At 50.1% G+C, this 25,613-nt stretch overlaps 2 protein-coding genes across 2 annotated transcripts; both read left to right on the forward strand.

The window, feature by feature from the left end:
* Window positions 1–3,858: 3,858 nt before the first annotated feature.
* On the forward strand, window positions 3,859–7,809 carry AQP5 (aquaporin 5). The gene is made up of 4 exons (XM_031603287.2): window positions 3,859–4,657; window positions 5,854–6,018; window positions 6,456–6,539; window positions 7,079–7,809. Exons 1-4 carry the CDS (start codon window positions 4,295–4,297, stop codon window positions 7,262–7,264), a joined length of 798 nt encoding a protein of 265 aa, XP_031459147.1. The 5' UTR covers window positions 3,859–4,294; the 3' UTR covers window positions 7,265–7,809.
* A 12,642-nt stretch (window positions 7,810–20,451) lies between these two features.
* Window positions 20,452–23,870, forward strand: LOC116235255 (exendin-3-like). The gene is made up of 5 exons (XM_031603278.2): window positions 20,452–20,502; window positions 21,044–21,152; window positions 21,846–21,980; window positions 22,641–22,706; window positions 23,734–23,870. Exons 2-5 carry the CDS (start codon window positions 21,052–21,054, stop codon window positions 23,741–23,743), a joined length of 312 nt encoding a protein of 103 aa, XP_031459138.2. The 5' UTR covers window positions 20,452–20,502; window positions 21,044–21,051; the 3' UTR covers window positions 23,744–23,870.
* Window positions 23,871–25,613: the final 1,743 nt, after the last annotated feature.

Below are 25,613 nucleotides of genomic sequence, written 5' to 3' on the forward strand. Positions count from 1 at the left end.
CCAGACTATTCTTTGTTATGTTACCTACTGCATCCTACCTGCTTTGGAGGCTGGTCTTGTTTTCCAGGTCCCTTCTGCCCTAATGCAGCCCAGACTCCTCACAACCCTACAAGGAGACTGTGTGGGCAAAGATGAGACTTCCATGGCAAATACATTTCAAGAGGAAAACCATCTCACAAATGCAGGTCTGTCTGAATCCCAGTGAGTGGCTGCTGGCCTAAGAATGCAAAGTATTTACCTAGATGAGCAGAAATGCAGCCTCCTAATGTCACAGATGCATCTGCATCACTGGAAAGGGCTAGACCTGAAAATCAGGACAGCAGGGTTTCAGGCCCAGCTTTCATCCTGGCTGATCTGCAGAGATTTCTTTTCTAATCGGGCTTTGCTTTCCCTACTACATGTGATTACCCCCGTGTGTCAATTTAATGATTATTATGATGCAAATTAATTATTAAGGATGCTGGCATTTCCATTGCAGACCAGCCCCAAAGCATTTGCATCCACTTACTTGGATGCCTTAGAGACTGCCAAGTAATTTCGAAGCGAGGAGCAGAGCAATGCTGTTATTAAGCATTAACACTATTCAGCATTTTGATGGCATCAGCCCTACCTACACACAAGGTCTGGGTTACAAAGTCTGTGACCAGCAAGGGCTGGATGGCAACTTTCCGACCACCTTTGCAAGCCAAAGTGGCATCTGCTGCATGGTGGGATGGCAGCAAGACAGATGAGGACATCTCAAGAGTAAACCTGGCCCACAAAGTGCTGCAGCCCATCCCTTCTGCCTGTCCGAAAATCAAGACCCAAAACTGAGTGCAGCTCAACCAACCCCAAAGCTGCCAACGTTGGACACATCCACAGCAAAGGCTCCCAGCTGGGTGTTGGTTGGTGGAGCTCAAGGGCTTTTTGCTCCAAAGCACCAGATCAGGTTACTGGGGGAAGCCAAAGCCTGCAGGGCAGGGGAAGGTGGAGATGTCACTTGCCTCTGGCCAGCAGAACAATCCCTCGACTTTAAAGCAAACACGGGCAGATCATGGGGTAGATTAGAGAAATCCTTGAAAGCCTCATCTGAACCTGCCTGCACAGAGACACCACGGTGCAATGAGGCTTTGCCCCAACCCCACCGCAGAAAGCAGCAGCCTCAGGAATAGGATGAAAAGCAAAAAGTTTGCTTGCTCTGCTTTGAATTCCCCACCTGACTTATTTCATACCTTGCTGCAAGATCCCAGAGCTGAGCCAGCAAGAAACAGCCTTTCTTTAAAAACAAACCAAAGCAAACTTTCTCCTCCAGCCATCTAATCCCAACTAATCACAGATTCCAGCAGAAGGAGTTGGCTGCTGTTGCTGTTGTTATCCTTGCTTGTATTCCCGTGCCAGCTGGAAGGTCCTTGGTCAAAGTATGGAGCTAGGTGAGAGGGCAAGCCCAAAAACTGGGCTAGTCTGGATCTCAGCAGCACTTATAGCCCAAACTCAACCCCATGCAAGCTGATCTGCTGGGCTTTGCTGTCCGACACAGAGCTGAAGCCGTCAGAAACTGGGGCTGCTGTGGAAAAGATGAATTAATAGAAGCATGGTGCAGGTTCAGAAATGCAACCAACAACCCAGGGATGACAGGGGCTTGCACACGTATCCAGTAATGACACACACACCTCTGTGGGTGAGGCAGAGCTGCAGGGCCCCGGGCAAGGTTGAGGCACGGCTGCCTTCCTCCCATTCAGGCAATGCAAGCAGTGGGTTCAGGTCCTGTCTGCCTCCTGCACACTGTCCCCAAGGTGCCACCAAGCCATGCACCCCTGCAACGCAGTGGGATAAATTGGTTGTGCTTTGTTTGCTTGCAGATGCCAACGAGGAGAAGAGTGGCTTGAAGCCATTCTTCCCATGATGGCAAAGCCTCCACGTCTCCTTACCTCCCAAATCCACTGGGAGAAGTGAGGTATGCGTGGCACGTGGGAGTCCATCTGTCAGCAGGGCCCTGTGCAACGCCTGCTTGCACAACTCAATTACATTTGATGCATCCAAGACACTTTCAGCTCACACAGGTTCTTTGGAGGGCATATAGAAGGGAAGAGGAAGGAAGCCTTCCCAACACCTCGTGGTCAGACACCAGAGAAGCCAAGCAGGAACACCGTGACAGAGTAGCAAAAATCATAAAACCATGACAACCCTGGAAAGTCTTCAAACAACCACGGGAAAACCCATTTTGCAAGGTCTGTATTTGAGAAACATCCTGCATCCCTCTCTACAAGATTTTCCCCATCATTTTCAGCATTATTTCATTACATCCCCTAGTCTGATGGGAGGACTTTCTTACTTTTGGAGGTTCTTATCCACAATCTGGGAGAGTGAGTTCAAGCTCGGTGCTGCCAGTGTTGAGCAGAAGCCACACTGTCACCCGAAATCACCAGCCTATATCAATACAAATGGCAAAACTCGGCCACCACACACGGAGAGCTGTGTTATGAAAAGGGTGGGAGGAGGAGAGCAAGGTGCATCCAATCCAGGAGGAACCACAGGAGGATGGAAGGGAAGTGGTGAGCAATTACTCCAACTGGAATCTGGCCAGGGTATCTTGAAAAACCAGCTTGCAAAACTTTCACCAAAACACGCCAACGGACCAGGTGCTTCTAGGATAACAGAGCTGGTTTTTCACCTGACCAGATCCCCAGGACCAGCAGAACCGGGAGGAAATGATGAGGAGGAATTGTGCTGTAAGGAGCGCTGGATCTGTGTGCTGAGCTCAGGACTCTGGACCCAGCTGGAGGAAAAGGGCTCCTTTATTTTTGGCTCTGAAGAAGGGAATCCCTCCTGGCTTTGACCCCAAACGGAACTGGCTACATGCAAGTCTGACTGCACCCAGCAGAAGGCAGCAGTGAATGCAATTTTTCAGCACTTTTTAAATTCAAAGAGGGATTTGAAATGCTTTTTACCAAAAATGCACGTGGAGCTTTGCTTGCTGTGTGCTGGAGAGTGACTACTTCTGCAGAAGAGCATTGCAGCCTTGGATATTCCCTGCATGGAGAGATCAGCTTGCCTGAGAAAAGCAAGATGCAGTCAATCAGCTGTGCTGGAGAACAGCAAGGAGAGCAGAGAAAAGTACCCAAACCCATTCGAAACAAATGTAAATCCTGGCACACAACTGCAAACGGATCAAGAAGTCTTTGTGAAGTGTCACCGGAGCCATTTTCTGCCTCCAAACCTCAGCCCCCAGCAGCTCCCTGCCAGCCAAGGACTTCCAGCCAGATGGATTTGGAATGGAGACCAGTGCCATATGAACATGAGAAGAGACATGTAAATGTGGCTTGTGTTCATGCAATGCCTGTGGCTTTGTGCTGGCATTCCCATGAGTAAAATAATTGACTTTGTTGAGCAAGAGCTTGGAAAGCAAAAAGAAAAGAAAGGACCTGAGATGACGGGGTAGGATGCACCCTCCCTGGTGTTGGCACGGAGCACCACCGACTGCCAACGCTGGTGAAACCCACACCTGATGCTTATCAGTCTCTGGAAGGAGCAGCAGAGTAGAAAGGCAGCAAAGGGGCTCAGAGACTGAAATCAGCCTTCTGTTCTTGGGCCATACCGTCTCCTCCGGCCCCCGTGTGGGCACCTCAGGGAAGCTCCAGTTTGACAGTGTCCCCCAAGCCCTGCCCTTGGGGTGATCACAAAACACTTGCTTTCTGACTCTGAGCTATCTTGACAGCCCGGGAGCAGCTCCAGGTGCTTAACTTTGCTTAACATTTCGTTTCTTATCTAAATCCAATGCACTTGGCCAAGCGTGGGAGCACAGCCCTGGGACAGCTCCTCCAGCCCAACAACGGCAATGGGAGTTTTCAAGCAAAGCTGCAGTGTTCTTTGCTCCACGAGCACATAGAGGAAGGGAATAACAGCTACACCTCAGCTAACAAAACACTCGGCACCTGACAAGAGGTAGTAAAAGGGAAAAGCAGAGGAGGGAGCGCAGCATCGTTATGCAACCGTGTTATCTAACGACCACGGAGACACCCTATAGGGGCTCTTTGTTTGCAGAGGGAAGAAGAAAGAAATACCACCAATATCTGAGTCATTGGTTCACCAAGAGGCTCCGAAGTTATTTTCAGATGGAAACTTTTCCAGTTTCACATGATAATTTGGGAGGACTGGCTAACTCCTCGGCTCCACCCACCGCCTTGTAACACAGCTCCCTGCTGCTGTTGCATATATAGATAGGTATGGCCCTACAACTCGGTGCAGACAGAAGAGCCTGGAGACAGAGGAAACCTAAATTTTCTTCCTTCCCAGCTGCCCTCCACCCACTCCCACCATGAAGAGGGAAATATTAACTTTGGCCTTCGCTCGAGCCGTCTTCGTCGAGTTCATCTCCACTCTCATCTTCGTCTTCATCGGCCTCGGCTCAGCACTGAAGTGGCCATCTGCACTCCCCAGCATCCTGCAGATCTCGCTGGCCTTTGGCCTGGCCATCGGCACACTGGTGCAGGCGTTTGGCCACATCAGTGGTGCCCACATCAACCCTGCTGTCACCATCGCCTTCTTTGTTGGGAATCAGATCTCCTTCCTCCGGACACTCTTCTATGTGATTGCTCAGCTGGTCGGGGCCATCGCCGGGGCTGGCATCCTCTACGGTGTGACACCAGCCAATACCCGTGGCAACCTGGCCATCAATTCGGTAAGTCTCCGACCTGGAGATGATCCACCTGAATGCTCATCTTATGTACAAGCTTTGCTTCTCTGGCACCGGTGCTGACCTGGAGAGCCAAATCCTTGAGGATGGTTGGTCTTGGCGTGTTGTCCCGTATGCAGAGGGGACGGGAATGAGATTGGAGTAAATGCCAACGTAGCCAGAGAGCACTGACAGATTTATTGTGTGGTGTGATAGATGGTGTGGTTTTTTCTCCCTTAATGAGCGCTTCCTTTATCCTAAGGGCCCCAGTGAGTCACCAGCACCATTGAGCTGTTCTTGAGTGCAGCCTCTCCACCTGGAGATTAGTGTCAGGAAAGGAGCTGTGCCAGGAGACAGAGGGGGGCAGGGAGCAGAGCCCAGCCAAACCAATGCAGGCAGTGGGAGCTCAGCAGGACCATGGGGAGCTGGGAATGGGAGTGGATGGAGAGGGTCTGTGGAGAAGAGCTGGTGAATGTGCAGTGAGGAGCAATGCATGGGAGGGCACGGAGGGGCTGTGAGGGGCAGGGACTTCTCCTGACAGAGGAGGGGATGTGGTGAGACCCTGCAAGAGCAGCAAAGGCAGACGGTGTGTCCCAAACCCTGGGGGCAGTGCTGGGAAACAGCTGAAATGGGAGCAGTGGGGTTACTGCTCTGCCTGGTCCCAGTCCGGACCCCTCAGAGTAGTACAGGCACTGTGCAAAAGGTTGGATCGCTGGGATGAGGTGCCACAGTGCATCCTGCTGCCATGCAATACGTGTCCCAGATCAGTCACCTTGAGGTAAAAGAAAAGAAAAAGCAAAGAAAATAAAACAAGCTCAGGTCACCTGGCTTTTTCCATGCCTGACGAGGTTGAGTCCACCTCACAGCAGACATCCCTCATGTATTACCCCTGTGACATTCCCTGTTCCTCTGTCAGTGAGAGATCTTCATCTCAGCCCACACTCTTCCTCCCGTGCCCCCTTGCAGTGGCTGCTCCCCCACCTCTTGGGGAGTTCCTCCACAAAGTGGATGGGGGATGAATCAGGTTAGTATGGCTTGCAGCGAGCAAGACGGGGAGAGAAATGCAGGGAAAAAGCGGATTAAGCATGCAGGTGGGAAAGCATCAAGTGCTGAGGGAGCAGACTGAAATCCATTATAAAGGGAGCTGAGAGCCCTCCCAGCCTGGCAGATGGTTAATTATTTTCATTCTTAACGGCTCACAGCTCAACAACAACACAACCCCTGGCCAGGCAGTCGTGGTGGAGATGATTCTCACCTTCCAGCTGGCTGCCTGCATCTTTGCATCCACGGATAACAGGAGGAATGGCAACGTGGGCTCCCCAGCACTGTCTATTGGCCTTTCTGTCGCCGTGGGCCATTTGGTGGGGGTGAGTGTCCAGGGAGGGTGATGGGGCTGGCATTTCTATACAGTGGGACTCCCCAGAATAGTCTCGTGCAGACAACCCCAGAGGGATTTGCATTAAATAGACCTCACGGGCTCCTTCTCCATACCATGGGGATCCCCACATCTCTGCAACAGAAATAGCATCGAGGGCCGTTTCGGAATTGGGTTAGAAGGGTCCTTAAAGGTCATAGAACCATAGGATGTTTGGGTTGAAAGGGTTCTTAAAGATCACAGAATCATAGGATGGCTGGGTTGAAAAAGTCCTTAAAGGCCACAGAGCCATGGAACTATAGAGTGGTTGGGTTGGAAGGGATCTGAAATCTCATCTAGTTCCAAGTCCCTGCTGCAGGTAGGGCAAAGTCGCTCATATTTGTTAAGTGATGCAGCATCCTGACCCCCATCTCCTTTCCTCCCCTACAGATCTACTTCACTGGCTGCTCCATGAACCCAGCACGGTCCTTTGGACCTGCAGTCATCGTGAGGAAGTTCAGCTCCACGCACTGGGTGAGCCTCAGCTGCATACTGGGGTGGGCAGGGTGAGGATCCTCCGGAGCCAGGCATGAGTGACAAAGGGACTGGGCAGTAGTTCCTATAGGAATATGGGACTGGGAGTTTCAAAGCTGATTCTGGAGCTGAAAGAATAAACGGAGGGAGGTTGTTCACCCCAAACACAGAGTGGAGAGAGAAGATCAACCCCTGGGACAGAGCAGGAATACAAGGATAACCCTTGGCGCAATGGAAAACATCACATAGGACATCACATGAGGTCAGCGCAGCACACTGAAAAGCCCTGCTCAGGCTTCCCACTCACCCAGCAGTACCTGCAGGCTCACCATCATCCGTCAGAACATCACATCATTGCCCTCAAGGAGCTTGATGTCTTCAGTTGAGGGGACTTCAACACAAGAAGTCCACTGGAAGGGGGTATTTGCACCTCTCCCAGGGACAGGAGATGTGGAGTAGTAGTGGATGCTGTGTGATGGCTGGATCTGGTGTGCTAGCCTCCAAGACCCACTCTCACTCTCTCCCCTATTGCTTTCTAGGTGTTCTGGGTTGGGCCCATCCTTGGGGCTTGCCTGGCTGCTCTGCTGTACTTCTACATCCTCGTCCCCTACTGCATGAACATGTCAGACAGGGTGGCCATTGTCAAGGGCACCTACGAGTCAGAGGAGGAATGGGAAGAACAGAGAGAGGAGAGGAAGAAATCCATGGAGTTGACCCCACCATAGGAGCGAACGGGAAAACCAAGCAGAATCGGAGGAGGAAACTCCACACATGGGCTCATGTGTGCGCGTGAACACATCCAGCTACAGCAGACTCTTAAGCAAAAGCCTTCTAACGCAAAGGCCATCCGTGACTAAGAAGGAACGGAGCATTGCAGTGTGTGTATATAACCCCTCTACATGAGCATGAGCACTAGAAGCTCTCCCAGCTTTACTGCAGCCAACTGAGCCCAGCAAAGGAGGTTGCCCAGAGCAGCCTTCCGTGGTGGTCCCACACCCAACAGCCGCATCCCTTGCAGCCCTTCAAGCTGTGAGATCTGCACAATTCAGGGATACCTGAGACCACGCATTTGGCACACGCAGGATCTCACCCCACCTTTGGTGACCCAGGAGATGGAAGCACAGTGCAGACACCAGCAAAGAGAAATGACCACTTTGGGCAGGTGGGCACAGCAAGTCCCCCCAGTTCTCTCCCCACCTATGCTGCTCATAGATGCTCTTTCACGCATTAGTTGGTGCTGGTGCATCCTGTTTATTTGTGGCTGCAGAAAGAATGCAATTATTATTATATATATATATTTTTTTGATTTTGTGTGAGTTCTTTGTAATGTCATCTATTATTTATTGTGAATAAAGAAAATTCAAATCAAACCACAGGTGCGAGCACACTCAGATGTCAAATTTTAGGAACAAAAATGGACTAAACCAGATGCAAACCATCCCAATGAGTGGCACTTGATCCCAAGTCCTGGGGCACCCAATGGCTGAAGCCACATTGGCCATAGGGGAAGCAGAACACCAAAGGCTGCCTTCCCCTGAGGGCATCTCCCAAGGGTTGGAGCTGAAGCAGAGGTTGCCTGGAGAGGTAACATCTTCAAATCATGACCTGCTAGAAGAAAGCCAGCCCTTGGCAGGACCCAGAGGGGGATTTGGCAATGCAGATGTCTTGGACACATAAAGCAGAAAGCCCATCCCAATGTCTGGTTTGATCGTATTCTTAGAATCATAGAATTGTTAAGGTTGGAAAAGACCTCTAGATCAACTAACCCAACTATCCACCTACCACCAATATTGCCCACTAAATCGTGCTCCTTAGTACCACGTCTCCACTCTCATCTTGCTATGGGTAAAGGAGGGCGATGAGCAGGGTATAAAGGTATTAATCCTGAGAATGGAGGAACAGGCACCGGTGTGGGGTGAGAGCAGACTGTGCCCAGCTCTGGGCATCCTGAAGCCCTTCTGGAGGAGGGTGCAGCTGGGAGGAGCCCCGACCAACGCTCCTTCCCTTCTTTGACTCAGGCATGGCATTCTGCCATTCCAGTTCTCCCACACGGCTCCACGGGTGCCCTGAAAAACTGACCTGCACCACTTCCCAGCCCCCTCGCCACTGCCAAACACACCCCTTCACCCTGACCTTCACCAGGGCCCTGCTCTTCCAGTTCTGCCACAACCTTCTGCCAAAGCATCTCAGCTCATCTATCCCGGGCTGCAACACGGCATGCTGCACTGGCACTGCCTGCTCATTGCATCCACCCTGGGCAGAGCTTGACCTCCACAGCCCCTCCACGTGCTGCAGGGATGAAGAGGACAATGCTTGCCTGTGTGCACCCCAATACCATTTGCAGTCTGGCTGCAATAAGGCAGGTTATCCCCAGCTGTATTTTAGCATGCCGAATTTTGTGCCAGCCGGGTGATGGCACTGCATGAGCCTGGGTAGCAGCACATCCCCGTGCTTTGTTTTCCTTTGCCACCCCCACCTACTCTGTAGGAGGGGAAGATGCCAAGCAGGAGGAGAAGAGGAAGGGGGAGAGACTTTGGATCAGCGGCAAGAAGCAAAACCACAGTGACCATGTGAAAGATGAAGCTGGGGAAGCACCCAGCGCTCATAGAAGCAGGTTGGCATCCCCAGAGCTGCAGCACACAGCCTCTGGACCCTGAGGATGTAGGGATCATCCCTGTCCATCACTCCTTGCTTCACTGCTCCAGATCCCATCCACCTTTATGCTGAAAAGAGACACAGCATCGCTCTGGCAGACCACACACCCCTTCCCATGGTGGGGATTGTACCCACTGAGGAGCGGACCCCACAGCAGCACTGCCATGTGATCCCAACAGGGAGAAGAAGCCCAGCCTGGGTGTGAGCCCTCCATGGGATGAATCAGAGGATTCTGAAGCAGCAGCTCTGTGTCAGCACTAAAATCACCCAGAGCACAGATGGGACACACGAGTGGGACGGCTCCACGCAGGGCTGGGGGCAGGGGGAATGGGGGCACTGGAGGTGGAGACCCTTCCCCAGTTCATAGGAGGGACTTCCCTCTGCTAAAGCAGAGGGATTACAGGACATGGGTGATGCCAGCAGCATCCCCTCACAGCAGAATGCCTCGCACCCTTGTCAATGGTCTGTGCTGCATTAAATCTGGACAGAGGTTGGATTGAATGCATCCAACAGACACCAGGATGGGCGCAGGGCTCACCCCTGGTCCCAGACAAAAACCCTGAGACCTTCTCTTACCCTCCCATGGGAGGAAACAATGCTTTAAAACATATGAAAGATGAATTTCTGTTTGTTGTCCTTCCTCCAGCTCTACCCCTCCCTTCCCCCCCTCCCCCCCCAGCACTTACAGTTTGTCCCTGCTTTTAATGGGATTACTACACCCAAACACCTTCCAGGGTTTTCTGCACCCCTTTGCAAAAAAATCTCCATTTCACGAAAAACAACGATTTCAGCAACTTCATAAGGGCTGGTATAATCCCTGCACGTTTGGAACCAGATTTACCTGTCGTGCCTATTATGGGCTGCGTTACGCAGATGATAACACAATCATGGCTGTGCCACACTCGTTCCCCAGCTTCTGCCAGAAACAGGAATTTCAATGTCGGGAAAAATATCTACACTCTTACATTGGCTGCATCTCCTTATGGCCATACACAGTGCTTATCAGTCAGCTATAGTGGTGGTTTCCATTATCAGCTGTCTGGGTTTTAAGAACGCATAGATATGCAGCCAAGCAAAATGCATAAAAACACCCTGACACGCCGTTCTCGTCCATATGTGCCATAATTAAAGGGTGGGAATGGATGCAGTTATTTCCCAAATGTACCTACGAGCAATTTTTTCACACTAAGAAGATTATGCAGGTTGTTTCTCATCCTTGAGCATCTCTTCCATTGGTCGGTAGTTACCGCAAAGCTTTCAGAATTTCACGTTCTTCTGGCAGGGAGGAAATATTCAGCTATTTTCACGTGTTGTGACAGCTCAAACCTTACGTGTTTATATGCACCAGCAGCCTTTATTCTGTGCAAAGAAGGTCTGCAGCAGCTGTTTGTGAATCACTTGGTGTCCATCAGGCTGTTGAAAGGGCAGGGATGGACCAAGTGCTTGAGAAACAGTGAGATCCAATGGGAATATCTCAAGCAACCAAAGGTTTTCCATGTGCTGCATGGGGCTGAAGCACAGAGGAGGCTGCAAAGGGACAGTCCCTGCTCTCTGCAACACCACCCAGGTGAAAAGTGCTGCTATTTGGGATTGCATCCCCTCTGAGAGTGGACTGCTCTGCAGCCCTCAGTGCTTTGCTTAAAGTTTCCAGCTTCGTGGGGAAAGCATAAGGCTGTTTTCCAGCTGGAGAGCAAAGCAGAATGCTGCTGGTTGGTAAGAGGATGATGGATGAAAAAAGGCAGAATGACACAGTGCAGAAATATTGCAACACTGAGTGCTGCCAGAAAGTCAGAGCAGCACAGGACAGCAGAGTCCCCTCCAGGAGCAGTGCCACTGCTTTGCTGCAGAGCACAGAGCACCCAGGGACCAATGTAGGATCTCCACAAACCACCAAAAAGCAGAGACATCCTCCCTCTGCACTAGGAGATAACCCAAGGCTTGCAAAATAAATAGAAAACTTCCAGTGCATCCTGCAAGGATTGTGCAGAAACCCTGCGCACAGGCATGGCACAAGCTGGCATGGGTGTTGGCATGAGTCATGGCACAACCCGTACCAGCACCCATCTCCTGCTGGGCACAGAATCCAACCTTCCCTCCCACTCAGCCCCTGCCCAGCCCATGGATGCTGCAGTGCCGCTTTGTTCCGAGCCAACAGACAGCTCACAGCCACCCTTCCTGTTGTCAACAGGCAGCACCCCAGCTCCACAGCCTCCGCCTGAATATCAGAAGCTGCCATTGCGTTTGTCTGGGGTTGGACTGAGCTGAATGAGCGCTTTGAGTCAGGTTGTGGTGGATGTGGGGCATTGGGGCCCTGCTTGGTCCTCGCTGCTTCCAGCAGTATGCCTAATCCTTGTGATTGCATGGGTGGGATGAGGAGGTGCAGCACTAGCACTGGAAATATGGGTAGATATGAGTACTGCACCCTAAAACACGTGCAATTATGGAAAAGATTGGAAGGAGTTGTCCAGAGACCAAGTAGGATTGAAATAGATCTTCATGGAGTCTCCATTCCCACCTCAGCACCTCCTACAGCCCCAAAGTGCCTCTTCTTGGCTGAGCTCAAAGTTATCAGTGCTATCGTGGGACTGGAGTGGATGGGCTCAGCACACCCCGACACCCAAAGCAGCACCCATGGGTGCCCAGGGCACCTCCTGCTGCCCTCTGCTGGGATGCACCAAGGAAATGGGAAGCAGCACCTGGAAATCCTCACTTGAACCCATGGAAAATCCTAATGCTCCCATCACAAAGCTCAGGCAGAGACCTTGTGTGAGAGCAAGGCTTCCTTGCCTGGCACGTGGGAGCACTGCCTGGATCACGGCTGCTTTCCCTGTGCCAGCATTCCTCTTACTCACAACTTTGGCCTCAGCTCCCCATTATATCTTCCACTGCTGCTCCTTATCTCCTTTTTGCCACCAAGCAAAGTCCGGTGGTGGTTGATATAATGGGTCCTTGTGTTGCTGGGTGGTGGTGACATCAATAAAATAAAGAGTGATAAAGGAAAGAAGGGAAAAATAACAAAGCAAACCTCAGCCTCAAGGTCCATCTGACAAAAGGGCTTTGTTGGGAAAGGTCAGCCCAGAGCCAGGAGGGTTTCCTAGAGCAATGAGGATGCAAAGACTTAGCAAACAAGGAGAGGATTAAATGCATCTTTGTTGCACCACAGACCCTGAGAGCCATCGAGCTCCCATCCAAAGAACAACACATGCTCAGCATTTAGGTTTGCTGCAAAGCAAAAGGTTTCCCAGGTCAGTGCCTGCCCTCCGCCTCCAGTAGCACAGCGTTGTGGGATGATGAAGAAACAAAGAACAAATGCAGAGCTGCACACAGGGGCTGGGAAACCAGCTCCAAACCCACCCGGAGAAGCAGCCATCAAAGCAAAGCCTCTGGCACACATCCTCCAGGATACAGCCCTCCTCTGCTGGCACAGCACTAATCCTGCTTGGCATGCCAGCAAGAGCTCTGTGCCCACGAGCAAGGTGCAGCTGCAGGTTTGTATAATGCCCTCTTGTGCAGCCTGGAAAAAAAACAAACAAAAAAAAACCTGGACGAGAACGAACTCAAAGCATCCCGCACAATTCACCCTTTAATACGAGGCCACAAATAAATCGATTCCCCTTCCCCAGTGGTTCCTTCAGCTTTTGGCAGCTGTGATTTTCCGCCTGTCCCAGGGCGGCATTTCCTTGGTGGCAGAGCAATGGCAGCTGCAGGCAGCGAGTCCTGGCTCTGTTCCTTTAGGAGTTATTACTTTTTAATCTGGTTATCAAAACGGCCAATTGCTTTCCCACACCGAGAGCCGTTGCCCACCCCTCCCCTCCAAACTCAGAGTTCATATGAATTATGGACTCTTTAATCAGCGCTAATTGCCATCAGAGAGGAAAAGGATATAAACGCTATCAGCTTGCTTTGTTCCAAGGGCATAAAAAAAAAACATTTGTCAGGTGTTTCGCAAAGAAATCCCATAAGAGCACTTAATCAGCAGCTAAAGCCTCCCATTTAAGTGGAGTGTGTAAATATGCACCTATTACCACAGCTGACATCAGCAGGCTTGTTTTCCATACAGCTTTGTCCTTGCTTTCGCCACGGTGACCATCTCATGATTTTGCTTTGGATTTTGAGCAAAAAGCCACAGCTGAACGTCAGCCCCCCGCAGGCAGCATCCCTGTTCTCCTATTTACTCATCCCTTCTGTATCATCCAGCCTCAAAATACTCTTTTTTTTTTTTTTTTTTTTTAAACATGGAAATAGCAATGCACCCAAAGAACGCATCTTTGCACCGCCGCATCTCAGCAACACGAGCTTCCCCGTGGATCAGCAGAGCAACACGTTCTGTGTTAATAAGGCTCTTCCTCACCGCAGAGAACATCCACCCACATCAAAGCCTGCTGCAGGACTGTCTGTAAATGAGACTTCCTTTAGCGCTAGCATCACCGAGAGCTGATTAGCTGCTGGGCTTCAGCTTGTGTCATTGCCACTTAGCACCAGTCCTGATGTCTCAGACACAGACCAAAGCAGACAAAATGGGTGCCCATGGCCTCCAGGAGAGCACAGGAGCTGCAGGTCTGGAGGCAACCATTGCCTTCAACCTCCTATCTACCTCTGCGCAATTCCTTCTGCACAGGGCTTGAGCATGTATGGAAAAGGTGGGGAGTTTGGCAGAAAATAAGCCCCATGCATTCTCATTTGTCTTCAGAGGGCTGGGGGTGGCTGGGAGCGGATTCTGAACCTAATTTGGTGCATAGGGGTATCATAGGGGATGGAGGGGACCTCTGGAGACCGTTGAGTTCCCCTCCTGCTAAAAGCAGGTTCACTCCAATACATAACAGATGAAAGCACTTCAGATAGGTCTTGACTATCTCCAGAGAAGGAGATTCCATCATTTCTTTGGGCAGCTTGTTCCAGAGCTCTGTCATCCTCACAGGAAAGAAGGTCTTCAGAGTGTTTGTGTGGAACTTTCTGTCTTCTGCCCATCGCCCTTCATCCTGTGCCCACCCACACCTCTCACAAGAGCCCAGCCCCATACACTTGGCTGTCACCCTTTAGGTATTGATCAGCACTGATCAGATCTCCCTTCAGCCAGGCTGAACATTCCCAGCCTGCCTCCAAATGGGAGATTCTCCAGGCCCCTAACCTTTGTGGCCCTCCACTAGACTCTCCCTAGACCATCCTTGGTTGCTTTGAACTGGGAAGCCCAGAACTGCACACAGTATTCCAGATGTGGTCCCCCCAGGGCAGAGCAGAGGGGGAAGATCATCTCCCTTAATCTGCTGGCCAGAGCACCCCAGTGAACCATTGGCCACTTTGGCCACCAAGGCACACTGCTGGCTCACGGTCAACCTTTGGCACGCTGTTGGTCAACTGTTGGTCAGTCACTGATCAGCTGGGACACCATTGCCCTTCCTGGCTCTGAGAGCACACTGCTGGCCTGTGGTCTAACTGTCGGCCACCAGGACACCTCCACAGAGCTCCTTTCCAGCAACTCAGCCCCTGACCCACAACTGATGTGTGTGTTCTTCCTCCCCAGGTGTTCCCCACGTTGAACCCCATCAGGTTCCTCTCCACCCAACTCTCCACCTGCCCAGCTCACTGAATGGCAGCATGGACTTCTGCTGGCTCAGCCACTCCTCCCAGCTTTGTGCCATCACTGAGCATGCTGAGAGTGGACTCTATCCTTCATCCAGGCCACTGATGAAGATGCTGAGCAAGACTGAACCCGGCACTCATCACTGGGGAGCAGCACTAGGTACAGCCTCCTACCAGCCAGCACGGTTTGTTGCAGCCCTCTGAGCTCTGCTGGCCACCAGCTCTCAACCCACCTCACTGTCCATTCATCTACTGCACACTTCCTAAGCTTCATCACAAGGATGTTGTGGGAGACAGTGCCAAAAGCCTTGCTGAAGTCAACTATCCTGATTACAGATTTGCAAATAGTGCACTGCCCAGTTTAGCCATGTTCCAGTGGGCTCTCACAATCACCCTTAAGGAGTTTGGCCATGACCAATGAGATCTCTTATGGCTTGATTAGTGAATAATGCATTTTATTAAAGCAGCGGAACGCATATTCTTTTTATTGTCAGCAAAGCATGTGAAGTTCACCAAGAACGTGAGTAATATGGCTGACTACAATCAATTTAAATCATGGAATAACTCTACAGTGATTTTTAGGTTCTCTGGGGGAAGCACTCAGCATAACTGCAAATCTCACCTAACAGCCTTCCCTGTAAGGGTGAAGAGAAGCTCAGCCCATTGAAGGTCCTGGAAGTCAGCAGTGTCCTCCCAGCTTGCACCTTCTTCCCAAATCCCTCTCTTAAGCCATTTTATACCATTTCTTACTTTCAGGTGGAGCTTCAGTGACTCCATTCAAACGTACCTTTGTCTTGTAAAGTTTACTTGAGAATGTGTTTTTGTGTAGGTGGAAAAGTGCTGGCTCAGGGCTGGCTCAGAAAAACAAGATACTTTATCAGTTCCAACGGTGCTGTCACGTCCCCATCCCTGCAGGACCTCCACCCGCCCCACATTTCGTGTTGGCTTTATCTTCTAGTCAGCACACCAGGCTCCCAGGTGTTTGCTAACAGCAAGGTCGCAGGTCACGTTGCTTAGGGAACTATCACAGAATGGATTATCCCCTGCATTCCACCATGGAGGTTTACCTTCTGTTAAGAGGTGGACGTACAAATAAGTCACCTCCAGTAAATACTCCACAACGTTGCACGAGTAACTCATTGAATCATTAAGGCTGGAAAAGACCATTGAGATCATGCATTCTGCACTCACATCGTAGAGAAAGGAGAGCTCAGATATTCTAGTTATCCGAAGCAGCGCTGACACTTGCAGGCAAACCTTGCACTGATGCTTGCAAGCAGACAAACCTCCAGTCTGCAGGGCAAGGAGATGGAGCTCTGAGTTCTGAGATGCTGCTCCCTGAGTTTATCACTCTGCATCCCCTGGGGTGGATTGAAAGCCACAGCCAAACATCCCTGGCTGAGCAAACACAGCTTCCCTATCTAAACAAGCAAGTGAATCTCGAGGCATAATTTGTCATCTAATTGCACCAACACACCCAGGATTAATTGTTACATTTGAATGCGAAGAAGTTTTGATTTATGGTAAGATCAGGTTTAATCAGCTGGTTAGCAGAGGCGGCTGCCAAGCTGGAAGCTGCATTGCAAACAGCAACAGGAGGACTTCAGGAGGTGTATTTTTGCAAAGCTGAAGGGTTATTGAATCACACACAGTCTGTGAGGGGCACACAGAGACCAAAGGGGTGAAATTAAAGCCTCTAATGCATTTGTTACAGACTCCACTGTGGACTTTTTAACCTGTGCACAAAGGTAAACTTCTCTCGTTAGCTTATATAAGATTTTGATAACATTATGGACAGAAATAGAAAGCCGGTAAGAGAAGGCTGCCAAAGTTTTCCACATATCAAAGCCATTAACCACCACCCCTCTGCCTCAGATAAGAAAGTAGAATTAAACAAGAACCTGCAGCCCTAAATTGGGATTTTGGCTGCTGCAGCGAGTCAAACCCCACAGCTTCACAGCCCCAGGAGCACCCAGCCCCACGGGCAGCTCCCCGTGTGCTTTGCACCTCCAAATGCAACAGGGAAGCACCCACCTTTCAGTGCATCACAGGGCATCGTGCTGAGTGCCCACTAATGCATGGAGTCACTCAATAGTGAGGACAGAGCCTCTGACTTGGGCTTCACGTGGCCCCCAGTGACCATCACTTCCCACTGATGAGAGGGAGCAGAGATGCTGTTCAGGAGGTGTCACTAGCATGGGATACACAGTGGGTGCCCATCTCCCAGCTGTGAGCTCCCTATGGCCCCTGCTTACAGTTCTCCATTAGCCCACCCATCCCTGCTCTGTTTTTGGGTACGAGCAACTTTCTCCTCCCTCTACCAGCTACCAAAACCCATTCCACTTCTCCAGGCTTGCATTCCCATATGGAATGCATGCCCTTGGCCATGACAACCAACAGCATTCCTTTCCATGCATGTCTCGTGGATTTTTGGTGCTCAGGGCTAGGAGAGCAGTGGGAGCTGGGAGATCCAGAGAGATCTCACCCAGTTTCCTTCTGCTTTGTTGGCACTAAAGGGAGAAAAATTACAGATTCATCCAAAATGGGGATCCACCATGAGGGTGCATACAGCCTGGGAGTGCTTTTGGGAAGGGCTACACAGCAATGATCCCCCATTCTTATGGAGTTATGGTTCCCACCCAGTTCATCATAGCCTGCCCCACAGCTCAGCCCCATCTCTGCACCCTTTTGCACTCTTCCTCCTGGCAGTGAAGGTCAACTACGAGCAGGAGGCTGCAGCATCAAAGGCAGATATTGGGTTCTGCCCCAAAAAACATGCATGAAGGTGAAAAAGAGGCAGCAAAATAAGCCAGGATCCTCAAGAGTTGCCAACATACCTTGCTGGGAACACAGAGTATCTTTTTTAATGGCTTTCCTTTTGCTTTTAAAGAACACCTGTGAAGGAAAACGGGAAAAAGTCCAAACGATGCTGAAACTGAAACCATGCCCTCAGGGTCACCCTGAAGGAGATGTTTCAGGTGAAAGCACTGACCCAAGGAGGGCTTTCTGTGCTCTGTTATGCCTTGGCAACAGCAAGCTCTGACAGACGGGTATAAAATTGCCTCTAATTGTGGCTGGGGAGGGGGAGGCCAACAGCACCTTCAGCCACAGGGGCAGGGAGAGCACAAAGCTGATCCATGGGGCTCTGTGCTGTGGGATAGGGGCTGCACAGGGATGGACTTCCCATTCTCTGCTCTTTTCAGCTGGGTTGGACCCGACGTGGTCCCTACAGAGCTGTGTGGAATGGCAGAGGATCCAAGAAGGTGAAGTCTCAGCCTTTTATTCTTTCTTAATCACAGTAAATCCCTTCAAAATTAACCACTGCTCAGTCTGGCTGTGCCTGCAGCTACAGGATGGGAGTATCGGGGTGGTTTGTTGTTTTTTAGGTGCCTTCATGGTTGCTTTCTAGCTTTTGTAAGGGATGCTATCCTCATCCCATCATTCCAGGCAGAGAATCCAAGCCCCAGAGCTGCTGGCAGTGTGATGTTCAGCAGGTCTTTGCTGCACTTCAAGCCTAAACTTATCTTGTTCCTGGCCTGATTTTGGAACAACCCTATAAGACCATGCCCCATTATTCCCATTGGATCTTCATGGCTACTCCTGCTTCTCCCAGAGATGCAGATATCAAAGTTGGGAGATCAATCACATGCTCAGTCCTGAGGGAACCGAATGGGAAAATGCCCTTCTTCAGAAGATGGATGAGTTTATCCAAGCGCTGATGAACCTGAGGTGTGCAGTATGGCCCAGGTGTTTTCCCAACCTCTCTTTTCCTTGCAGGCAAGGTGCAGCAAGCAGGACAAGTGTGTTCTTTGGGATCCACGGAGAGATGGTGGCAGCGAGGCAGAAGAAGGGCAGATAGACAAAGGGCAGGCAGAGAGAGGCTGCCACCTGCTGCCCATAAAAACCTCTCCGAGCCCTAAAAAAGTGCAAAATCCAGATCTGTGCGTGTCACTTAACACACAGGTCCATGCCCCCACAATGCCATCATCCAGCATGGGAGAGCCACTAACTGGTGGGCTAAAGATGCCTAGAACGGGAAGACTACCATAGGAGTTGGACTCAGTGATCTTTATAAGTCCCTTCCACTCGAGATGTTCCATGAATGTGTCCCAAAGGGCCAGAGAAAATTACCTGGTAATGAGGAGAGAAAGAGTCCCATGGGACACATCACTCTGACACCTGGAACCCCTATAGAGAAAACTGAGACACACCATGGAAGCGTCGCGTGGACTGAGTTGGATTCCTCTGCACTGCCACAGAAATCTCATGCCCCTTCCCAGGGGCACCACAAACAGTGCCACTGAGAGCTAATTTGGTGGCATTAATAAATATTCCATCCAAGTGATGGGTGGGACATCTGGACCTCTCCTCTGAAGGTTGAGCTAATTAATCTCCTACCTTTCTCCTCTGATGTCAGGCTTCCTCGTAAGGCCATTGTTGGCCCTAATTAAAAGGCTCTTCAAGCTGAGTGTCCCCTGAACACCAGCCGTATTTTGACAGTGACAATAATTACAGAAATCTCTTTGGTAGAATAATAATAACTGCCCAACAGTGAGAAGAAAGGTCCCAGGGGAGAGACAGTAAGCAGTGGGGAAGTTGGGGATTAGAGCCTTCATCCCCTGGTGGTGCTGGGTGAGGGAGAAACGTGGCCCGTCTCCCTCAGGCTTGCTGTTCTCTGCACCTATGAAACGGGCACTTGGGCTGAAATGGGCACATTCAGCCCCTGGGCACTGAAACATAGAGTTCCCCCAGTGCTCCCTCAGGAGACCCCCCTGGGGTGGCCATGGAGCTCAGGGCTGTGTCCATCAGGGGCTGTCAGCACCCCACAGCTGGCAGTTCTGCTCCCCTCCAGCCTTGTTTCCATGGATTTAAAAGGGATGAGCCCAGCTCGCAGGAGGCACCCCAGCAGAACCATTGTCCTTGTCCTGATGAGTTCCAGATGTTCCCCAGCCCCTGGTCTGAGCCCAGATGTCCCATGGGATAAAGCTCTGACTCAGATCTGCAGCTGCTTCTGCTCACCCCCAATGGAAGAAAAGGTGGTGAACAGCCCCATAACTGACCTGGCCTTGAGGGACAGCACTGGGCTTGGATTGAGAAAGGTGTCTGCCCATCTTTGGAGCTCTGAGCCTAAATTTCACCTTGCAGAAAGCAGCAGTGAGTGCTCATGCACCCAGATGCTTCATATACTTTTCCATTCCCTTTCTTTTTTTTTCCTCCTTTCATTTTTAATGTTTTCAACTCACACCAAAGGTGTTTGGAAAGGCAGTCCTATGGGCACAGAAATCACCTCCGTGTGCATGATGTGCTGTGGCAATGGGGACCATTGCACCTGGAAGCTTGAAACCCGTGGGTCACTCCTTTGGTCCAAGCTATGAAAGAAAAAAAAAAAAAAAAGAAAAGAAATTCAAAGATAAGAGAAGAAGAAATGACCAAAAAAATGAAAAGAAGAAAAAAAAAAAAAAAAGCAACCAAATCAACTCATTGCTGAAGGCGTAAGCTGAAAAATATGGCAACAACTATATTTTTGCAACGGCCCCTCTTAAAAAATCCTGTAATGATTCATAATGACCCATCCAACTAAAAAGAGGAGCACCGATGACCTACCTGTCAGCTTTTAGCATCCTGCTAACAAGCTTAAAAGCACCAGGAAGGAGTAGAGTTGAGCCACAACCAGCGAAGGAGGGAAATAGGATCTTGCTTTTAGGGGAGCGGTTGTCCTCGCAAGAAGGTAAGTGCCTTTCGCTGCCTTCTTTCCTACCAACCTCAAGAAATTAAAGTAATGAGAGTGCCTGATGATAGACCAAAAATCCAATTTTCTGCAAACGAGAGGTGTGTGGGGGGGGGGGAGTTGTATTTTAATCCCTCTGAGCCACGCAGCCCCGTTAGGAAATATAGAACCCTAATTAGCCAACTCTTTGGAACGCGGCTTCTCTGAGCAGCTGATGGTGGGGAAAGTCCCACAGTATCATGGTGATGAGTGTGAGGCAGGAATATTGCTCCTGGATAGAAAGGGGGGGGGGAGGAGGAGGCTGGCAATGGAGTTTATAGCGTTGAATTTTGTCTTTGGATCTTACAAAGCCTGTGTGCCTACAGCCAGGACCATGTGCGGATGGATTGCGATGGGAATGGGTTTTTGGTTGTGCACCCAGCACAATGCTGCCAGCACTCCTGGGAGGGATCTCTTATTCTACATCCATCCTTAACATGCTGGAAGGGTTAGAGGGGTTTACACAGCGATGGCAAGCTGTACTTTTCTACCTGAATTCCAGGAGGACAAATGAAGCTCATCCGCTGGCTGTACCTCTCTGTGCTGGTGTTGGCTGTGCTGATCCCAGCAGCGTGGCAGGTGGTTCCGAGGGACACAGGGGATGCTCTCAGGTATGGCACTGGGTGGTTGGCTGTGAGCAGCAGCTGCTGCAGGCTGAGAGCTGAGCCCCTCGCTATTGAGCTGTGCCTGATTCCTTTGGATTCATCCGTTCTGCCAGCCCGCATTGCCACATCCCACAGGGGTTTCACGTTGCCCAGACCCAAAGGTTGTGTTGGCAGTGTAGTGAGCAAGGCTGGGTGCTTCTCTCCTTCCCATCCCTATGGGGACAAAGGCAACTGGCCCCCCCTGAGGCCAAAGGCAGCATGCGTCAGGAGCTGTTAGCTATGGCAGGACACTGTGAAGAGCAGAGATTTCTGCTGCGTGGGGAGATGCAGAGGCAGACACCAAGAGCAGTGCTGAGCCCATCTCCACACTGTGCAGGTGGGAAACCCTCTGTGGTCTCTGTGCCAGGAGGGGCTGGCCCTTCTGCTCCCCGTCTGCAGACATCTGAGAGCAGCAGTGATGAGAGCTGAAAGTGTCTATAAAGCTGCAGCCAAGCGAGGTCCAGGGCACAGAACAGGACGTCACACGTATTTAAGGGACAATAGTGTCAGATCCCTGCTGTTATTTTTATGTGTTCTTACAGATTTTCTGGACACTGCTCCGCTCATTGCAGCATTTTGCAGCCCCCTGCAGGGAGGGCACAGGAGCCCTTCTATTTGATGTGCATTAATCCCTGCATTTTGCCCCATTTTTGCCATCAGATGGCCCTCATACGAAGCCCCATCCAACACAAAGCGGCACTCGGAGGGCACCTTCACCAGCGACTTCACTCGCTACCTGGACAAGATGAAGGCCAAGGATTTTGTGCATTGGCTCATCAACACCAAACGATACAGGTAGAGGGGAGAGGGGAGCAGGACGATGCAGGGAAACACCCCAGTGCAAAAGGATAACAGTACTAGAATCATAGAATTATGGAATCACTGAGGTTGGATAAGAACTCTAAGATTACCCAGGTCAACCATCCACCTACCACCAATATTGCCCCCTAAACCATGCCTCCAAATAGAATCATAGAATCACTGAGATTGTAAAAGACCTCTAAGGTCATCCAACCCAACCTCAACCCATTCCACCGTGCCCACTGACCACATCCCCAACTGCCACATCTCCGTGGTTCTTCAGCATCTCCAGGGATGGGGATTCCACCACCTCCCTGGGCAGCCTGTGCCAAAGCATCACCATTCTTTTGAAGAAGAAATGTCTCCTAACACCCAACCCGAACCACTCCTGATGCAACAGTTATTTTCTGCTTTTACTAATGCCATTCTTGCAGCAGCCCATATTTTAAATTTTGCCAACGGCCAAAAAACAAACTTCAAAGTGCTGAAACCCAACAGATACCAGCCACGTTGGGTACAGTTGGATTTCTGGCTACACATCCTCCTTCACCCCATTTCCAGAGGCAATTAAAAGCATTTTGTGAAGTCCCCAGCACATTCTCATCGGAGCATCCTCGTGTTGTGGCTGCTATGGCTGTTGTCTTATTTCCACAGCTCCACCAAGAGGTACATGAGGGAGGAGCCCCGCAGTGCACCCTTCCTGACCATGCTGCCAGCAGAGTAAGTCATCCAGCCCCAAAAAGGATCGTTTCAAAATGCATCCATATATTGGGTGCGTTTGGTGCAAAGCTTCCCAACACCACCTCTTCCTTTTGCTCTCATGTGGGTTTCATCCAGTGCTTATTTGCAATAATAAGAGAGCAATGAGGAAAGTGAAGCTTTCGGGGTGGGGGTTAAATAGTTTATAAGATGAAAGAATGATAGAATCATTACGGTCAGAGAAGACCATCAAGATCATATAACCATCAATGCAGCCCGACCATCAACAATGGGGCAGAAGTGGTTTTGCATTCACTGAGTTGTGCTCAGCCATTTTCACTTCGTGTTTGGGAGAGTTTCTGTTCTGTTAAACTGTTTGGTGCTCAGTTTCTTTCTTTCTTTCTTTTTCTTCTCTTCTCTTCTCTTCTCTTCTCTTCTCTTCTCTTCTCTTCTCTTCTCTTCTCTTCTCTTCTCTTCTCTTCTCTTCTCTTCTCTTCTCTTCTCTTCTCTTTTCTTTCTTCCTTCCTTCCTTCCTTCCTTCCTTCCTTCCTTCCTTCCTTCCTTCCTTCCTTCCTTCCTTCCTTCCTTCCTTCCTTCCTTCCTTCCTTCCTTCCTTCCTTCCTTCTTTTCTTTCTTCCTTCCTTCCTTCCCTCCTTCCTTCCCTCCTTCCTTCCTTCTTTCCTTCCTTCCTTCCTTCCTTCCTTCCTTCCTTCCTTCCTTCCTTCCTTCCTTCCTTCCTTCCTTCCTTCCTTCCTTCCTTCCTTCCTTCCTTCCTTCCTTCCTTCCTTCTTTTCTTTCTTCCTTCCTTCCTTCCCTCCTTCCTTCCTTCCTTCCTTCTTTTCTTTCTTCCTTCCCTCCTTCCCTCCTTCCCTCCTTCCCTCCTTCCCTCCTTCCTTCCTTCCTTCCTTCCTTCCTTCCTTCCTTCCTTCCTTCCTTCCTTCCTTCCTTCCTTCCTTCCTTCCTTCCTTCCTTCCTTCCTTCCTTCCTTCCTTTCTCTATTTATTTATTCACTTACTTACTTACTTACTTATTACTTCCTTTTTAAAAGGTACAATTAAACAGCAACCCCAGGTTTTCCAGTGTGCACCCATGGCTGTTGTACCCCTGCATCACCAGCAGCAATCAGACCCTCTGCAGAAGGACTGATCCATGAAACAGCTGCACGAACCCGCGTGGTGATTCCCAATCCCCCGCTGAAATCAGCGCTGCCGCTCAGCATCCCTTCCCAATTTATTTCCTCTCTACCCCAATCCTGCTGTGCTGTCCTTCCTAAATCTGGTTCTGGGAGCTCTGACCCACCCCAGCCACCCATGGGGATCCTGCATGCTGCTGCCTGAGGACTTTGGGAGAACCAAGCTCTGACCAGGGGCTCATTCACGTGCCCCGTTTTTCTCCAAATTCCTTCAGTTTTAGGTAGATGGTAACCAGGATGCACTCTCCTGACCCCCCTGAGTGTCCCATCTGCTCAGACCTATGGCTCTAAGATTAAATAAAGGAGTATATGAATGACAAGTAGAGTATATTTTGTTTAATTCTGCCCTGTTTGTATTGAAAACGCTACCAAAAGAAAACCTCACATGACAGAGGGACTGCTCTCTCTGGATGGGGTTTTGCTACACATCGAGGACATAAAGTGATGTTGCTCAAAAAAAAAAAAAACAGTATTACATCTTTCCCATCAACACACAAGGCCCAGTGGGGATGAATTTCCCCCAGATCAGTGCTGCTCACTCCTCCACCTGTCTGAAACACCCATAAACATCTCCAGGAACACCTCCAATCCTCTCCATCAGCTCCACAGCCCTTCAAAAGACACCAGAGCAGCACAGAGACACAAACAGATTTTATTGGGTTATTTTTCCCATCGTGGTCAGTGAACGACAGAGAAAACTCACAGCAGATGGGGCTGGGATGGTGGAGCATGTCAATAGCAGCAACAATTCAAGACGGGAACCATGAGACAGAGACACGTAGTGATGGCATTTGGGTTTCACAGAATGAGCTCTAAATAAATCAAATTCTTTAAAAATATATAAATTAAAATTCGGAACTGGGAGACAACACAGATTTGGTCGGATGATTTCTTTTCCTCCCCGTTTTATTTACAACGCTGTGCGTTTCCAAACTAGATCATCTCTTGCAACAAAAATAAATTCATTTCAGTATCTCCGGAACAAAAATAATTCCTCTATTTCTACATTTAGAATGGCAGAAGGGAGAATACACCGGGACAAAACAGAAGTGCCAGCACCAAACTTATTACCCTCTTACTTTCCTCCCACCCTTCTTCACTTAGGACTCTCCATAGGATTCATTTGGGATTCTTCTTTTTTTTTTTTTTTTTTTTATCCTATGGGAGAGGGGAGCTTTGCTTTTTGCATTGCTGGTGGCGAGCCTTCTTCCTCCTCCTCTTCCTCCTCCTCCTCTTCCTCCTCCTCCTTTTCCTCGTCCTCCTCGCACCCCCAGTGTTTCCAAAGCCCCTTTTTGTGCATGGCCCCAGGAGCTGTTTTAAGGCACCAGAGATGAGGATGAACCCCAGCACCCATCCTGCATCAGGGGAATGGAGTTTGCTGCCAACCGAACCAACATGGCACGTTGCAAGGAGGTGATTTTAATCCCATGCTGATTCCAGCATTCCATCCTTTGGGATGCTCCCTGCCCCCTATGTGGAAATATCAAATCCTCCCCAAATCGTGGAATCATTACTGTTGGAAAAGAGCTCTAAGATCACCAACCCCAACCAAGCCTCATACAGAGCAATGCATGGGTTGGTGGTGAGTAAACGGAGCAGCAGCAGTGGGAACTGCAGCTGCAACTGCAACAATGGCATTATGAATTAGAACTCTGCTTCCTTTGAAATAATAGCTTAAAAGTACAATGAAGGAGAGAAGACTAGGCCTGCAAACAGGGGAAAAAATCATTTCACAT

This window comes from Phasianus colchicus, chromosome 33, assembly GCF_987193195.1.
Source record: "Phasianus colchicus chromosome 33, bPhaCol1.hap1.1, whole genome shotgun sequence".
Lineage (NCBI taxonomy): Eukaryota > Metazoa > Chordata > Aves > Galliformes > Phasianidae > Phasianus > Phasianus colchicus.

What these genes read in the sequence shown, in the direction of transcription:
- AQP5 (XM_031603287.2), top strand. Translation starts at nt 4,295, where the DNA reads ATGAAGAGGGAAATATTAACTTTGGCCTTCGCTCGAGCCGTCTTCGTC. An exon ending in CCGTGGGCCATTTGGTGGGG is followed by an intron (nt 6,019 to 6,455) that starts GTGAGTGTCCAG and finishes CCTCCCCTACAG; the next exon opens with ATCTACTTCACTGGCTGCTC. An exon ending in AGTTCAGCTCCACGCACTGG is followed by an intron (nt 6,540 to 7,078) that starts GTGAGCCTCAGC and finishes ATTGCTTTCTAG; the next exon opens with GTGTTCTGGGTTGGGCCCAT.
- LOC116235255 (XM_031603278.2), top strand. Translation starts at nt 21,052, where the DNA reads ATGAAGCTCATCCGCTGGCTGTACCTCTCTGTGCTGGTGTTGGCTGTG. An exon ending in GACACAGGGGATGCTCTCAG is followed by an intron (nt 21,153 to 21,845) that starts GTATGGCACTGG and finishes TTTTGCCATCAG; the next exon opens with ATGGCCCTCATACGAAGCCC. An exon ending in ATCAACACCAAACGATACAG is followed by an intron (nt 21,981 to 22,640) that starts GTAGAGGGGAGA and finishes TTATTTCCACAG; the next exon opens with CTCCACCAAGAGGTACATGA.